This window comes from Panthera tigris, chromosome A1, assembly GCF_018350195.1.
Source record: "Panthera tigris isolate Pti1 chromosome A1, P.tigris_Pti1_mat1.1, whole genome shotgun sequence".
Classification (NCBI taxonomy): domain Eukaryota; kingdom Metazoa; phylum Chordata; class Mammalia; order Carnivora; family Felidae; genus Panthera; species Panthera tigris.
Genome location: NC_056660.1, coordinates 20,058,881 through 20,076,321, shown reverse-complemented (window position 1 = coordinate 20,076,321; position 17,441 = coordinate 20,058,881). Strand labels below are relative to the sequence as shown.

Here is a 17,441-nt window from a genome sequence, read left to right as displayed (position 1 = left end):
ACACACACACTCACACACCACCCGCGGTCGCAAGCGCGCACCGACGAACATCTACCTCACCCAACCACCCACATCACACAACAAGGGGCACGCGACTTCACACGCCTCGCCCGCTCCTGCACTCAAACCACACACGGAAGCGCAAAACACGAGCTGGCACAGGCTCGCGCACACGCTCACACCCCGGGCACACACCCTCTCGCGCGCGCGCCCACCCCCTCGCTCGCCGGCACGCGCGCGCGCACACGCGCACACGCCCCGTGCACCCACCCTCTTGCGCGCGCACGTGCCCCCGCTCACCCGCACACACGCGGGCGCACCCCCGCGCGCACACGCACACGCTCACACGGCCGAGCGGCGAGGGGCGGGGCCGGGCGGGGAGCGGCAGCCAGTGCGCCGCCGGGCGCCGCCAGGAGAGGGCGCGGCGCCGGGCTGCGGAGCGCGGCTGGCGCCCGAGTTGCTTCCCGGAGCCCGGAGCCCGGAGCCGCGAGACGCTCGCAGTGAGCCCAGCCAGCTCGGGCCGGGCTGGGCTAGGCGGGGCCGGGCGGGGCGGCCCACAGGGAGCTCGCCCCGGGTCACGCCGGCGCCCGCCAGCCGAGCGCGGCGGGGAGCGCGCCATGGACCCCAAAACGGGCGGTGGCGAGGAGGATGACTGCGTGGACTCGGGCGCCGAGACCGGAGGGTGAGCCGCGCCGGGCCGGGCCGTGGGCGGGGGACGCTCTCCGAGTTGCGCTGCGGCTGCTCCCTGCCCGGGACCTTCCCGGACCCCGCGGCAGAACCGGAGCCGCTGGGGCCGGACGGGGCCGCGCGGGCTGCCCCTCCTGCCGGACCCCCGGTGGAAGGCAGAGGGGCTGTGGCGGGCCGGCTTCCTCCTGGGCGGTCCCCGAGGGCAGCGCAGCGTGGTCCGTAGCTGCCCCGGGCAGGGCGGGCCCCACCCCCCGGGGGAGGAAAGTGCAAGGACTCAAGGTTCAGAGTAACTCCCCCCACCCCCCGCACACCACCACATCCCGCCCCTCCTTGCCCCCCGTTATCGCGGAGATGATGTCGAGTACCCGGCAAATGCGGTGCCCCCCCCCCCCCCGAGATCATCGTTAGGAGATGCGCTTGCACTTGTTTCCACCTTCTACGAGGACTTTATTCTTCTAGCCCCGCAGCTCTCTGGAGTCCGGGCTCGGGGCTGGGGACGGGAAGAGGATAGGACACCCGGCACCTAAATTCTTTCAGAATCCTGTGAGAGGGTGACATTTTTCATTCCCGGCTTTATTGTGCTTGCTGAGACCCGCTGCTCGACTCCTATTTCTCCGCCGAACTTCTCTCTGCGCACCTGTCCCAGCCTTGGGTACAGGTGGGGTGAAAATGGTGCTATGATCCAGCCCTGCTTAAAGAAACAGCTTCATCGGACTCAAACATGTAGCCCAGACCTTTATCTCTGGGGACTAATTAGCCTTCTCCCAACGACACGGTTTTCCTGAGTGGGACAAAAGACCGAGTATCTTTAAGGAGATGAATGTCATTGTAAATGCTTCCACCCAGCTCCTATCGCCAGAGGATTTCCCTGTGCAGAGTCAGCAAACATCCAGGATGCGAATTCTGACCCAGGAGGAAAGGATGTCCTTTCCTCTCTGGAGTAACCCTGGGGGTGGGCTGGAGCTGCCCAGATTACAGAAAGCCTCATTCCTGGAAAGTTGAGGACATTTAGACTATAATCTCGGGGCTTGGCAGCCCTGTGAGGACAGGAAGAGAGTCCAGTCCCAGAATGGGCACAAGGGGTTAGGCTTCCTAGGCACTCACTCCTGCGGACCCAGCCCCTGCAGGCTCCACCCATTCCTAGCCCAAATCTGGGACCTTACACCCTACAGCAATGGGCTTTCCCTGTCATCCCAACTTGCAATCATTTATGGCTCACTGTGGAGCCCAGTTACATTCTGGTGAAGTAACCTGATTCCAAACACTGCACTCCCTTGTTTTTTCCCCCCACATGTAGTATATAAGGCATTTATCAATTTTAATTGAAGATCCTGGCTTTTTTTTTTTTCCTTCTGCCCCTAGTTAGCTAGGCCATGAATAGAAGAAGAAAACAAAGCAAAACAAACTAGCTCGTTTTCAGCTGGGTTAAATAAGGCACTAACAGGTTCATCCATTTTCAGTTTGCAAAGCTCACCTAAGACAGGTGTTTTCCCCAAAGATTCTGTCCCGGAGAAGTGGAGGGGAGGCCCTGACCCAGGAGTGACAACTCCCTGGGATCCCCGCGAACAACATGACAGCTGCCAGCGTTCCTGGGAGGGGCTTGCTGAACATACGGACACCAGAACTTCTGTTCACTGCTTCTGTCACTGAAGTGTGTAGTTGTAACAGAATAGAATTGTTTACTTATGGCCTTAGTAGCATCCTTAAGCTAAAGATCAAAGTAAAATGGCATGCACTAAAATAAAAGAGTTTTGATGTAGAGTTAGTAATCTTGCATTGGCCACATAGTCATATATTTCCTGAAATTTGGTTTGGTGACGAAAAAGCCGCTCGCAGTTTCCTAGCTTTTGCAGAGTTTGCCCCCTCTAGCCCTCTCTCGCTTTCCTAAAACTACCTGTCGAGACTATCTACCAAGCATGTAGAAAGCACTTAATACGTGTTTGCTGTCATGACTATTTTTAAAATACAAACCTGATTCTCTCCCTCTCCCTTCCAAACTTTTAGCGGCTCTGGCATCTATAACAAAGAGCTTAGACTGGCCTATGAGTCCCCCTGGTGTTACTGGGTCCTTCTCTGTCTCTCTGGCCTTATTTTTCGGCAGGACCGCCCTCGTACCCAGCATCAAGCCACATGAGCAAGGTGTTTCTGATTCCTTGCCTTTGTCGGGCCGCCCTTTTCGCCAGCTATGCCCTTCTCCACCTGGCATGCCTGTCCACCGGGTGAAACTCTACCTTCATTCCAGACTCAGCTCAAGTGACACATATGCTCGGGCAGGGATCGTTAATTTGAGGTCCATGAATTGTTTGAAATTTTATGCAAAATGATGTTCTTTGTGGCTTTTTGTGAGAAGAGACTGGTTTTTCATCAGATGCTCGAAGTAGCCTGTGATCCCCTCCAAAGGAAGTTGGGTAGCGTAGGAGAAGTTTCATTTTCAACATGTTGTGTCTGAGGTATTGGGAGACGTCTGAAAGGTGATGAGCCAGCCGTTGAGTGTATCTGTCTTAGGAGGTCAGCCTGATGACACTGCATCGGGGGAACCGTCGGCCTAAAAATGGCAGTTGCAGTCCTGGGAGCAGATTTAAATCAACTAAAGGCAGTAAATAGCAAACCCTTACTAGCATTTACTCCATGCTGGGTACTGCGCTGAGCCTTTTATGTAATCCTTCAACAACGCTGTGAAGCAGGTACTATTTAAGACCAGCCTTGAGAAGTGGGTGAAGGAGGAGGAACTAATAAAGGGTCCTAAGGGAAAGTAGGCATGGGGACCAAAAGGAGGACTGTGGTTTTCTAGAGGCCAAGGGGAAGAAGGGAAAGGCATCAGCTGTGCCACTGAGAAGTGCATTAAGATGCAGGAACTCGAGGTGCTCTTTTTCTCAAACGGAGGTAATGAAGGAAGGGTGGAGTAGAGGAGTGGTGGAGGCGGAAGCCACGTCCTCTCCTCCTGACTCCAGGAGGGAGCAGAACGTGCTGCAGAGGAGGTCGCTAGAGTGCTGTGTCCGAGACAGGGAGGCGCGAGGAGAGGCCGTAGCAGGAGGAGGGTAGAGGGGGTGCAGGAAGGATTCCCGAAACATAGGCAATAATCGGTCTCCTATAAATACGTGTTTATAGAAAAGACTCTGTGAAAGGGAAAGAATGGAGATACAGAAAAACCGATGGTTTGTGACGTCCACTTTCTGAAAAGGTGGAGATACGTTGGACTTCAGACCCCTCGGTTAGATGGGCTTTGCATAGAAGGGGAGGCCCGTCTCTTCTTACAACCTGGCGGGGAAGATGGCTTTCCGTTCCAGGCAGGTGCGGCCCCCTCCCTCAGGAAAATGGAGGGGTTTTTTTTAATAATTTTTTTTTAACGTTTATTTATTTTTGAGACAGGGAGAGACAGCATGAACGGGGGAGGGTCAGAGAGAGAGGGAGACACAGAATCTGCAACAGGCTCTGAGCTGTCAGCACAGAGCCTGATGTGGGGCTCGAACTCACGGACCGCGAGATCATGACCTGAGCCGAAGTCGGATGCTTAACCGACTGAGCCACCCAGGGGCCCCAGGAAAATGGAGGTCTGAAATAGTTTGGGCACCACTGAGTGAGAACCCGCCTGGGATCACTGGGATCAGTGATTGTGACTGGATGAAGGTACCGCTCCACCTTGCTATTTACTTTCCTGAAGCGGTGGTCAGCTCCTTAGGGACAGGCAGTAAGGGAGACGGTGAGTGGTTGAGATCATCAAGGTTTGGGGGGAGAAGGCCTATTGCCAGGCCAGTGTGAACAAAACATAGGAGCAAGGGATTTGGAGGTATCGACGGAGCTATCAATCCTTTCGGCAGCATGATCAAAGAGAAGGCTCTAAGAATTTTTGTGCGTCCCAACTGCCGGTGGGCACATTGTGCTGTTCACTCTGACATTGACAATCAGGGGTGCCTGCGTGGCTCAGTCAGTTAAGCTTCCAGCATCGGTTCAGGTCATGATCCCACAGCTCATGAGTTCAGGCTCTGCATCGGGCTCTCTGATCCTCTGTCCCCTTCTCTCTCTCTCTGCCCCTCCCCGACTCACAGGCTCTCTCTCACTCACTCAAAAACAAATAAAAACATTTTTAAAAAGTGACAGTCAAAAGAGTCGGGTTACTGGGGTTCAACTCTGTGCCTTTAGTTTTCTCTGCTGTAAAACGGGGATGACGATAAAAGTACCCACCTGACAGGGTGCTTGTGAGAATTAGCCTCTACATTTAAAGCCCCTAGAACAGTGCCTGGTGTAAGTGAACCCTCAGTACGTTATTTCTCATCATGCTATTACTGCTGTTACGAACAACACTCCAAATGACAAACTTACAGTTGTATTTAATAAAAATGTGTATTTCCAGGTGCCCTCAAGATCATATGTTCTTTATACTCATCGCAGTGGATGCTCTGATGTTTTTCAATGCCCTAAGAAATTTGATCATCGTTCAGAACATCTGCGAGAGGATAGGATAAATGTTATGATTTTACAGAGGAGGAAATGGAGGTTCAGAGGGTGCACGACTAGTTAGTGGCCTAAAATGGAAGCCTGGGTCTCCAGCTTGCTTCCCACCTCGTGCCTCTCAAAGAGCCATCGATCTGCAATTAATTCTCGTTTCCTGCTCAGGCATTGTCTTTTGCTCGAAATGCTATCTCTGCTGTCTGACCCACCTAGTGCAGGCCAAGATTAAAGGCAAACTAGTATTCTTCTGTGGCAATTGATGTCATTTTGAAGCTCTCCTTTTCCAAATGCACGTGAAAGCAAGCTTTGTGCTTCTGTGTACTTTTCGTTAGAAAAAAACTGGCAAGCCAGTTACTATCTTAAGAAACTATCTTAAGAAACAGAATCCCTTAACAGAGGGACAGGCAGTGTTGTTGTAAACCAAAATAAAAGACACAGAGTGAGACAAATGCTTTACAACGGGTGTTTCATTAGTGGTGTCTCCCAGATTTGGCTTCTGAGACACTCTTTCAAATATGACCGTTATCTGATAAATTATACTTTTAATACTGTATAAACGTTTGTGTACTTATTTTGAGAGAGAGGTGAGCGGGGGAGGGGCAGAGAGAGAGAGAGAGGATTCGAAGCAGGCTCTGCGCTGTCAGCACAGAGCCCGACACGGGGCTCACACTCATGAGCCATGAGATCATGACCTAGGGTGAAGTCGGATGCTTAACCAACTGAGCCACCCAGGCGCCCTGGATTATTTTCATTCAGACGGTTGATCTGGCACTAATGAACCTCCACTTCCACGTCACCTGTCACTGAGCTTCTGAAAACATAGGGTCATACCATACCCTTTGGGTGACCTCCACCTGACATTTCAGTTGATTTAAGAGATAGCAAACAATTCACAGGTCTACTGTTTATAAAGCAGGTGAATGGGAAAGGTTAGGGGGAATAAATTTGAAGATGGGACAGGTTTAGAGAACAGTAAAAGGTGAAATCTTGCAGGGAAGACAGGATGATCTATTAGGCACTCTATTATCTTTGTGTTCAAGGTGGGGCTAGTTAGCTCTAAATTACCATGGCATCTAATTCAATGGACTGAGAGCTAACAGATGAGATCCATAATGCACTGAGCTGATGTTTTAGAGAAACCTCGAGATCAATATTACTAAAATGCCAAGATCAATTCTTCTGCCAAGATTTTCCTGGAAAAGAGAATTTAAGAAGGTATATGGCTGCTGACAGTGATAACCTGTCTTAAGTGCAGACCCTTTTATATATAATCCCTATATGTATAATTGTAAGTAAACTGCAGTGAAGGGACTGCATCTGACTTTCTGGTCATTATTGGCACAGGTACCAAATAAATGTAATGTTTGCAAATGTGTCTCCTATATGTGTCAGATGTGTGAAGATCTACAATCCTTGCATTATTCTACTTATCTGTGTCATGTGCCCATACATTTTCTTCCTAAAATTCATGGGTTCTCCTTTCATGCTTTATTCTCGTAGAGTTGAGTGTCTTGTGCAAAACCAGGTGGATCAATTCTTAGGATGTGAGACCAATAAACAGGATTCACTACTGTTCCCTCCTACCTTAAAAAAGCTCATTTGAGGTTGAGCGTCCGACTTCAGCTCAGGTCATGATCTCGTGGTCCGTGATTTCCAGCCCTGCGTCGGGCTCTGTGCTGACAGCTCAGAGCCTGGAGCCTGTTTCGGATTCTGTGTCTCCCTCTCTCTCTGCCCCTCCCCCGCTCATGCTCTGTCTCTCTCTGTCAAAAATAAGTAAACATTAAGAAAAAATTTTTTAAAAACTGGAGATTATCTGCCCCTAGAGAACTGTAGTCATTAGCTGAAACTTTTTGAACGTCTTTAAGCACAAAATTGTTTTAAGCTTTACAGTTTGTCTTTCACCAGCAATATAATAATTGCAGTAAATAATCTTTTGGAGTTATTTGGAATGTATTTTATGAGCTATAAAAGTGCCCATAGCTTGACTCAGTTCCTGTTTCCCCTCATGATAATTTTTGTAAGGAAAAGAAAGTAAATCTCAAGCTATATTTATGAGTATCTCATCTCTGTGTGCTTTCAGAAGTGAACAATCAGAAACAATCATATAGCAAACAACAGGCAAATGGTTGAATAAATTATAGTACATCACTTTACAATTATAATTACAGGAACTATAGCAACATGTCGTGACGGTATTTGGTGAAAAGAGCAGTTTAGAATTGTATCTCCATCATTATGGCAACTGTGTACAAATTACATAAACAGGATCAGCGGTTGGAGAGCACTGTGAGTCTTTAGGTGACTTTTCTTCCTGTTTGATTTCCGTTTTGATGGTGGACAGGGATGGAGGTTGGGGTGATGGATGAGACTGCAGAGCTGGACAGAGGCCATCATTCATGGAAAGAGGGGTTTATGTGGTACACTGTTGAGCTGGGGCTTCATCCAGAGAGTGACAGGATCAGATTTGTGCTTCGCAAAGACTGGCTGCTGTTTGGGGAAGGAACTGGAGCGAGACGAGAGTGACAGTCAGGAGACTGACCAGCTGTCAGGCCTGACCCAGGCGGTGCCTTTAGTCACAAGAACTACATACAGATTGATGCACGGCCGGGACCTTTGTTACACAAGCACCTAGCCTAAAAATACTGCCGTTATACCTTAAGATTCTCGAAATAGTGTCGCATGTAAATTCCATTCTTCATTCACATCCATCTGCATGCATGCCCGTATGCATTTGTGAAACGCATCTGCCTCAGGAGTATTTGGAAAATCCTAGCTGAAAATACACATTTTTAATACATAGTCCAATCACACATTGCCATTGAATGTTTCATTTGAATTGTCATGAAATTGCTTTAAAGCCTGACCATCCTAAGATGATCATATTGGATTGGGATTGTTTGGTCGTTGCAAAATGCCTGTTGACCATTTGTTGCATTCATATACAATTACATTTCTTGTTTGTTTTTTTTTTAAGTTTATTTATTTTGATAGCAAGAGACAGGGAGGGAGGAAGAGAGAGAATCCCAAGCAGGGTCTGCTCTGTCAGTGCCAAGCCCGACATGGGGCTCAATCTCACAAACTGGGAGATCAGGACCTGAGCTGAAATCAAGAGTCAGGTGCTTAACTGACTGAGCCATCCAGGCGGCCCTACAGTTAGATTTCTAAGTTTTGTCCTAAAGTTAATTTAGTCCCCCTGGTTCCAGAAAGAATTTAATGCCCCAACACTGGGGTTAATGATCCTGACCGTCCTCCCTTGCATTTTCCTTAGCCAGCGTGTCACCATGCCCCAGCCAATCCTTCCACCTTTCAGCTCCTGTCTTGCCATCACCCTGCCCTCGTACTTCAAGTCCCTATTGTTGCTCACCTCCTGGTCTCCTCGCCAATAGTATCAGTTTAGTTTCCTAACCAGGAATGTAAAAACTTGGATTAGATGTAGGCGGATGCAGTTTGTAATACATAAAGGGATTTGCAAATGTTAGTAGTTGCTATTCTCTCCAGCTTTAAAATTCAGTGATTCTGTAACTGCTAAAGCATTTCATTTGAAAAGGGGAAACTACATGCTGTTTTCCTTCCATTTTGTTCCTCTACCAATAAATCAGTGCATCATTTGGCATGAGAGATGTAGGTTATTTCAACGGGTAAGAGGTGTGTTTTTTTTGTGATGTTTTTTGAAGCTTTGTATATGCTTTGTTGATGTGGTAACAAAGTCAGTGGAGTGAAAATTGGATAATTTAAGAAAGGCAACATGAGACTAAGTAAATAAAAGGAGGGTGTATGTAGAAAATTAAACATAATTAACTACTTTATTTGCATAACCATATCCCCTAACTACCACTTGCATAATAAATCCCTACGTGCTTGAGAGATTAATTTTCTACTGAGAATGACTGTGGGACACTGGGGGGAGAAAACCAAGAGCTTCTATACCATATACGTTGCCAGAGAGGGAAGGCTTCCCAGCCACACAAGTAGAGCAGAAACTTCATAGAGATTAAGCAGGCAGATCCTTGGCCAGATTCCCATTCTCACAGAGGCTGAGTGCCAGGAGCTGGTCTTTCAGCCTAGAAACTGATGGGTAATTTCACCCTGGCCCTTACCCTGCCTTTTTCCCTTTCCCTATCACAGCCCACATCCTGTTACTCTAATATGCAGCAGGATTTCTTCTCAGCTGGAACTGAAATCAGTCAAGCATCATTGTGCCTTTGTGTTTCCTGAGGGCCAGCCACACCCTGATTGTGGAAGCCCTCACAAGCCAGGGTCCCTTCACACTGCTGCCGCCGGGTTCCATCATCGCTCTGCTGATGGCAGCCAAGAAACATTTCCCCGTGGTGTGGAGCTAACTTGAAGGGTGCTCATTTGCAGAGGTTTAACCTTCTGGAGAATCATGAACCCCCTTGAGAATGTGTTGAAAACTTTGAGCCTTCTCCCCAGAAAAATAAGCTTCCATTCAAAAATTTGCCAGTGAATTTAGATGGTTCAGGACCCAGCTGGTCTGCCATCTTGGAGATCCAGAGAGCCCACATGAAGGAACCCCACTTTCTGAAGTGCCTTTGGGGGTGCCTGAGTGGCTCAGTCGGTTGAGTGTCCAACTGCGGCTCCGGTCATGATCTCTCAGTTCGTGGGTTCTAGCCCCATTTTGTGCTGTCTGCTCTCCGCATGGAGCCCGCTTTGGATCCTCTGTCCCCACCCCATGTTTGCCCCTACCCCACTCGCACGCGTGCTCTCACTCTCACTCACTCTCTCTTTCTGAAAAATAAACATTTAAAAAAATTTTTAAAAAATAAAATGCCTTTAAAATTTTGCCTTCACATTCAGACGTAATTTTATTTTACACAAAATCCCTCTGCACTACAATTTTTGATTTGTGGTATTTCCTCACATTTAAATGGCTACTTACTACACTGTAAGACTGTTTTTTAAAATTCTGGCATGAAGAAATCATTTGGATAAAGAAAAATAATGTCTAATCCTACTAACACCAAGGTTTTGTGTTTCAGGTCTGACTACAGCCACATGTCCTCCACCAGCAGTAAGTATGGTTTAAATGTCCTTCAGCACTGGCCTCTCAGCCCCACCTACCTGTGTAACCCATGCTTTAACAGAAGAATCACCCAAGGTATCCTTGCCGAAGAGCATGATGCAGGATCCTCTGACTCTGAAAGTTGGGGCTTTTCCTGGAGAATTTAATTGTACCTTGATTTCAGAACTAACTAGCTCTAAGAACTAACTAGTTCTTAAATTCTCCAGGAAAAGCCCCAACTTTCAGAGTCAGAGGATCCCGTATCATGCTCTTTGGCAAGGATACCTTGGGTGATTCTTCTGTTAAGGCCACTACTTTCCCTTTGGAAACTGAGTCTAGAGGAAGTAGCCTAGGCTCCGTTAGGACGGATGCTTCTAAAACAGCCTCTCTGAATAATCTGAGGTTACTCATTCATTCAACAAACATTTATCAAAAACCTACAGCCCAAAGGCTAACAGCTCAGAGCATGCATGGGGTGGCCTCGGTTCATCTGTTGGGTCAATGTCCTCCCTTGTAGTTTTGTATCTGCAGACAGTTGTCATAGGTGATTGTCCTATGTGGTTAAAAAAAGAAGAGATTGGGAATATGTTTATAAACACACTGTAAGCATAGAAAAATATGCCTGTATTAAATGCTAATTTACAAGTAAATCTACTCATGGGAAATTAGGCCTTATATCTAGGAACAATTTGCAGTGATTAGGATCACTACATAAATGACCAAAGCCATTCAGATTAATTAAACACCTATTTTAAAATAACAAAAAATTGTCTTACAATAAAAGCCCTGATTATTTGAATCAGTAAATACTGAATCGTTTTTCCTATCTTACTTCCCTGTTAAGCCTCAATTCTAAATAGTACTCAAATGGAAGCCCACTTAATTGGATTATTCTATTTATTGATGTTCTTGCTTAGTTTTCCTTTGCAATAAGAGACTGTGCAGAAAGCTGTATTTCTGGAATTGTAATTTAGTGTCAAATTATATTTAGTTATTAGTATAACTGCGGCAAATAATCTGTGATCATTTCAGCCAACTGGAGACCCAACATTGCCCCTTAGTTATTAAGAACCATTAGTAATAATGAGAATAATGCTCCAGTGATTTGCATTCCCTCCCAGAAGCTTCTGGATTCCTACAAACCAGGGAAGCCTGTCTTGAACTCTCTCTCTCTACGCTGCCATTCTCATTCCACTCAGTTTTGCCCAGAAGCTACATTTCTTTAAGAATGATTTTTATGAAATACTTGCCTAAAGCCTTTGCTCAATTCATAGCTCTCAAATCAGTCCTCTGGGTCACAACAAAGCACCTCTCTTGTCAGCGAAACCGGTAATTTGGTTTGGGACGCTTTCCTCTCCATTATTTTAATTGCGATCTCTGAGTTGGAATTTCTCTCAGTGCAACTGGGATCAATAGCCGTTTATTGCTCTTCCTTTTCTCTTTAAATGTTTGGTGATTCCTGCCTCAGTCTTCAGTGTTGGGACCTCTAGGTAAGTGAGGATGTGTATGCATTTCATATTTTAGTTAGGACATGTATTTGGCTATAAATAATAGAGAAAAAAATAAGGACTTAGGTAGGGGTTTGTTTTCCTCTAACATTAAAAAAAAAAAAAACCTCAGAGGAGACAATGCAGGTCTAATAGGGAAGCTTCTTTTATCGTTTTGCTTGGCTTTTGGCTTCTGTCCTTAGGGTTGCCTCAGAGTTACAAGATGGCTGCCTCTACCACAGGCATCACATCCTTGTTCTGGGCAGGAAGAAGGGGTGAGTGGATACTGCTGGGTCCCTGGCTGTCTTTGCCTAGTGTTTGCCTGGCCTGTCTTTCCTCCCAGCCCGGAGCACAAATCCTGGCCACACCCAGATGTGGGAGAAGGCCCCTTTAGCAGTCAGTGAAAGGTTAACAGAGTGGGCCCTTTCTGAAAAGAAAAAAAAATTAAGTCTGAAGCCTTAAATCTGTCCTTTAAAAACATAAGTTTGACAGTGCTCTAATAATAAAAAGTATTTTCCAGGTAGATGTTAAAAACCTCATTTCCCCATGAACGAGATAATCACATTCAGAGGACTGAGTAGAGAGATTTTACTGTCCATCCTGAAGGATTCAGTTCTAGGGTCGCTCCTTGTCACAGCCCCACCTGTGCCAACACCCTCTATGTGACTGGCAGGACCCACAGAGCTGACTGGTCCCAGTTCCCACTTGTCGTCCTGACCCTGCATCTCATCGTCATTCCCCTGCCCTTGGGCAGTCTCTCTGAATGACTCAGTTCTGATTTCTGGTTGGGATCTGAGCCTTGGTTCTAACCATTTACTGTTAGGAAATGGATTTTTCTGTCTTCTAGTGGTTCCTGTTCAACATTCACATGATGCTCTTTTATCCATTCATTCCTGAGTTCACAGGGGCATAAGAACTTGCGTGGGTTGAGCTAGGGTTAGAGTCCGTTTGTCCACGGTCGGGTTTCATCATTGCTAGAATTGGCAGGAAAGCTTCCTCCGAGGGCACTGGTTGCTATTTAGGTATCCTCTTTTCCCTCAGAATGCAGGGGCTGTTTCCTCATGCTGCCTGCCCCTGATGGCAGAAGAAGAAAGGTCATCACCAAGACAAAGTAGTGAAGCAGTGGTGTGGCATGGGACTTAGGTCTCCTACATCCTACTTCTGGAATGGAGTCAGGGAGGGCATGCGGCTCACTGGGCATTCTGTTTTCCCTTGACCTCAAGGATCACAGAATCACATTTCCATTGAATGTGTTTGGTGTCACTTTCAGTTCTTGGGGAAGTGGCTGAGGAGGCTTCTTTAATGGATAGTTTTGTAAATGGGGTGAATGTCAATTTGGGTACGTTTTTTTTCTACTTGCAATGGGTCCCTTTGCCTTTTTTAGATTGACAGAGCTGACAAGCTTTTCCTTCGTGCTTTCTACAAAGCGAAATACACTGTTAACACTCAGATCTCAATAAATCACAATACTTCCTAGGAAGGATGAATTTGATTTATACTCCCAGAATTTTAGGTGGTTTTTCCTGAAAACTGGTTAGAAGATCATCAAGCCAGTATGTACAATTTGCATTCTTAAGTGATTTAAATAAAATTTATAAACAGGATAAGATAAAAACAATAATTATGCTGGGAGAAGAAAATCAACTGTGCCAGGTAATGCTAATGAAATTCCCATCATGTATGATTGAATATTTTCATTCAAATAAAGATTATAATCAGACTTGGAGAATTATTCTTAGAATACGTTGGGAGCTTAAAAATGGTATCTTTAGGACAATGTGACATTTCTTGAGGATCTCTAGCCCCAGGATAATGCCAGGAGAAGGGGGTCAAAGAATTAACTAGTTCTCTTTATTGGAGACTGTTCTCCAACAGCCTCCTCTGTTTGCCCTCCTAATCTGTGCCTTAAAACTGCTCCTTCTCACAATTCAGGTATAGTCATTAACTCTTTACCGTATAAACTGCCAGTGGCAGCAGAAATGCCTCACAATTTTGTGCCACTTCATACTTTTCAAAATGCAAATGGTAGAAGATCCTTTGAAGTGATACCGAGGCCCTTGGCAATGCCCTGAGGAATTCCCCGTATCTGAAATTATGGAGAAAGGGTCATGTACAGCGTGTTCTGCTGATTTGAGCCTCAGACCGCATACCAAGGTATGCAGGGAAGGGACACATCATGGGGTGGGCAGGAGTCACGGAATCTGTTCTTCAACCCACGCAGCCCTCAGATTCCTGCTCTCCTGTTGTTTCCCCAGCTTTCTTTTCCTAGCTCCCTGCTCTGTCCTTCCAGTGACTCAGGCAGCTTCCCTGTTTCCTGCCTGCATTCTCCCTGCTGGTCCAGAGTTCCCACAGGCTGTAAGTCCGGTGGAGTTCTGTCCTCTTAGCTTTCCTGGGTCCGCCATATCTGTGACCTGATGCCGCGGGCCTCTGGACACAATCTCTTCTTGAGGAAAAAGGGTCAAGTGATCCCAGGCATTTTTCAAATAGGAAAGTCAGGCGTCTTCAGTTCATCACAAGGCCTTGTGGCTGGTTTAGAGCTGCTACAGGGGCTTGTGGGTCTTGCCTTCCTGCTGTCTGCGAGGACATCTTATCCCTTCCTAAGGCTGCCTCGTCTCACAGGCACATCTTTCCACATAAATACCATCTTCTCCCTTTCATGTCTTCATAGTCTCATCATTTCCTTGAAGTTTTAAGGTATTAAAATACCCCACGTTTTAATTTTGTCTTCGGCCATATCTGTGCCTCCCCTCAGCACAGAGGGAAAGGTCAGCCTCATTGCGATTTAATTAGTAAAAGTAAGGAGCCTTGAAGGCAATACACTGAAAGGACATGGGGTGCTCTGTGGAACTTGTTGCTGGTGGGGAAGGTTGAAATAAAAATGATCTGTGGCTCTGTATCCAAGAGCTAACTTCAGACTTGGGATAATGAAATTCATTGTTTTCTTTCTGGGTTTGTTAGACAAGTTATTGACAGATGGATGTTTTAAAGAAGCCAGTTGTGCAAATAAGGACGGTCAGTATCTTAGAGAAGGTGATGGTAGCCAATTTAACTTTGATCCATGGGTAAATTTCATAGTTTATATTTTTTTCTTCTGTGTACAATACTTTCTCCATTATGATTTTCAGAATAAATGCTTGCTCCTGTAGGCCCTTATTTCCTAAGATCCGGGAAAAACCCAGATCTATTCGTTAATCCTTATGAAGAACAATTTTAGCCATTGCCTGTGCATAATTTTGTGACCAGCATGAAGTTGGCAATGTACACAGTTTTTCAAAGAGACTTAAACATCCACCTGTCCATCCCCAGCTAAACACTCCTATTGCAGTGAAACCATCAGAAGAAAAGTCACGAATTTTCTCTAGATCAGAATGTGGCCTTGTAGGCAAAGTTGGTTATGGATAGTAATATGGTCTGTGGGGCTAATCTGACAAGTGTCTTAAGTAGCTTCATTCAAGACTATCACGACTGTCATCCATTTCCCACATCTTCAGTGTCCTAGGGGCTCATTAGTGATACTAATGATGTTTGATATACTGTCATAAAGCCAACAGGTGACATAAAACAAAGCATGGGAGAAACACTCTACTTATTTCCAAGTAGAGGAAAGTCAGGGTTTTGAACTCCTACTTGGTCATTCCATTGAGCCGGGAGCTCTTAATTTTGCAGCATCCAGAAATGAACCCTAAATAAGAACGATTTCCATCTTCAGTGTGCATTAAAAGCACGCTCGCGTCCAGAACTGCTCTCGAAGGAGATTCAGGGTGACCTGCCACATAGCTGGAATGAATCTGCAACCCTAGGCAAGGTCTCCGTGAGTGGCCTTGTGTTGGACGCTGGTGGCCCTGATAACACAGCCCTCCTAGACATGTGGCCATGGCTGCAGAGACCAATCGGAAATCATGAAGATGTTTTGCATGTGGACAGATAGTCTGCTTGCTTTGTCCATTCTGTCCTCCTTTGTGGCTCTGCCTTCCACGGTGACTGTAGGATTAAAGCTTGGACTCAGAAGTCTCTATTGTATCCCCTGGCAATGGGCACCTGGTACACTTACAGCCATTGCTTCTGTCACTACGTGAGAAAGAGCCCTTAAGGCTTCTTCCCTCCTCCTGGGAATGCTCTGGCCTCCTTCCAGCTTGCCCTGACTTTTAGAGAGAGGGCCCTGCTGTTGGTGGCTCTTCTCATGCTTCCAAGTGTCGAGGCTTTCTGTGACAAGCATGGCTCCTGGTTTGAGACGCTCATTATGTTCCTGGACCTTCCTCTTAGATCTGGAGCCACTTAGCATGTAGCTTGCAGGAAACTAATGAAAAGGCCACTTGCGTCATTTTTGGCAAGTCTGGGTCTTGAAGCCACTCAGGTGGAGGCTTAGCCGCAGCCTGAGAGCCACAGAATGCCAGCTGGTGCAGGTTGGGGTCCACTCGGTCAGCATTTTGTCAGCTGCCCAGAGAAGGTATTCTTGGTCTGGCAGAGCACATAAATCTCCAAACTGGAAAACTTGCTACTCAGAGTATGGTCCACAGACCACTGCTTCAACATCGCCCCGGAGACTATTAGAAATGCAGAATTCCAGGCCCCGCTCCAGACCCCCTGAGCCATGTGAGTTGTTTGTACTGAAGTTTTAAGGGGCACTAATCTAGCTCATCTCCCCAGTGAGCAAGGTAGGTATGGTCTATCCAGATTTCTTTTAGATTCTGATTTTTAATGGCATAATCTGTATACTCTTGGACTTGTATAATATCTACATGAGAAAAAAAATTCACTTGACAAATGTTTAAATTATAGATTATTGATCATTTAAAAGAAGAAAACTGTGTTCCTCTCCTGAGTAGTTCATTTTAAAACATAGAATTTTTTCCTTATCTCCTGAGTAGTTTGTTTTACAACATAGAGTTTGTCCTTATCAAGCAAGCTAGAGATGTGTGTTTGGGGTTTTTTTGTTTGTTTTGTTTTTGTTTTGTTTTGTTTGTTCGTTTTTGAGCAGCAGGCGCCAGCCTTATCTGTAAGATCACAGACTAGCGAATGAAGCCTGAGATGAACGAGGGTACTGGAGCTGAAAACCAGTGCACTTAGACGTTATTGGACAGTGTGGGTTCTGTACGGCCAAAGTCCTCTGCATGGGAATCCGGAAGGCTGGGAAACACTGGTATTTGGCAGTTGGTAAGAAAAAAGCGACAAGCAAAGGTACACATTAGGAAATCAAGCGGCGAAGACCATCTACCACCTAAACAACTCCTTTGATGCTCTGTTACGCTGGCATCCGCTTCCCCCCAAATAGGGTGCAGTCCAATGGGTCCAAAGATAAGTTCTAACTGTGTGACTTCAGCTCCTAGAGGTGGTGTCAGTTTCTGTCCAGGATAGGAAGGAAAAATGGGGGCCGACTTCTCACAACCACGTTCTCCTTTAGAAGCTGAAGTAACCCTTCAGGGACAGCTGGTCTACCGGGGTCGTCCGGACTACCCGCCCCAAGGAGGGAGGGAACACAGTCTGCAGTGAGTAGTTTCCATCCCACCTTCCTGACATGCTTGGTGCTTTTCTCAATTTTAAGTAATTATCATTACTCAAATAATACATAGTCATTGTAGACAATTCAGAAAATACATATTAGCAAAAAGAAGAAAACTCAGATTGCTACCATCTAGAAATAACCAACAGTCGTAATTTGCCTTTATAGATTTTTTTCTGAGCATCTATATTGCTAGAGTTATATATTATTAGCAAAAATAGTATAGTTTTATAGTCTAATTTTCTCAATAAGTATATGTGAACTTCTTTGTTGTCAGTAAACTTCTACAATAGTTTGT

General features: G+C 46.1%; 1 protein-coding gene across 1 annotated transcript in view; it reads left to right on the top strand.

Moving 5' to 3' along the window:
* The first annotated feature begins 493 nt into the window (after positions 1-493).
* Positions 494-17,441, top strand: part of FAM124A (family with sequence similarity 124 member A) — a 97,925-nt gene continuing 80,977 nt past the window's right edge. The window contains exons 1-2 of the mRNA XM_042963988.1: positions 494-682; positions 10,134-10,165. Coding sequence (XP_042819922.1) covers positions 618-682; positions 10,134-10,165 — 97 coding nt within the window. The 5' untranslated portion in view covers positions 494-617. The remainder of the gene's footprint in view (positions 683-10,133; positions 10,166-17,441) is intronic.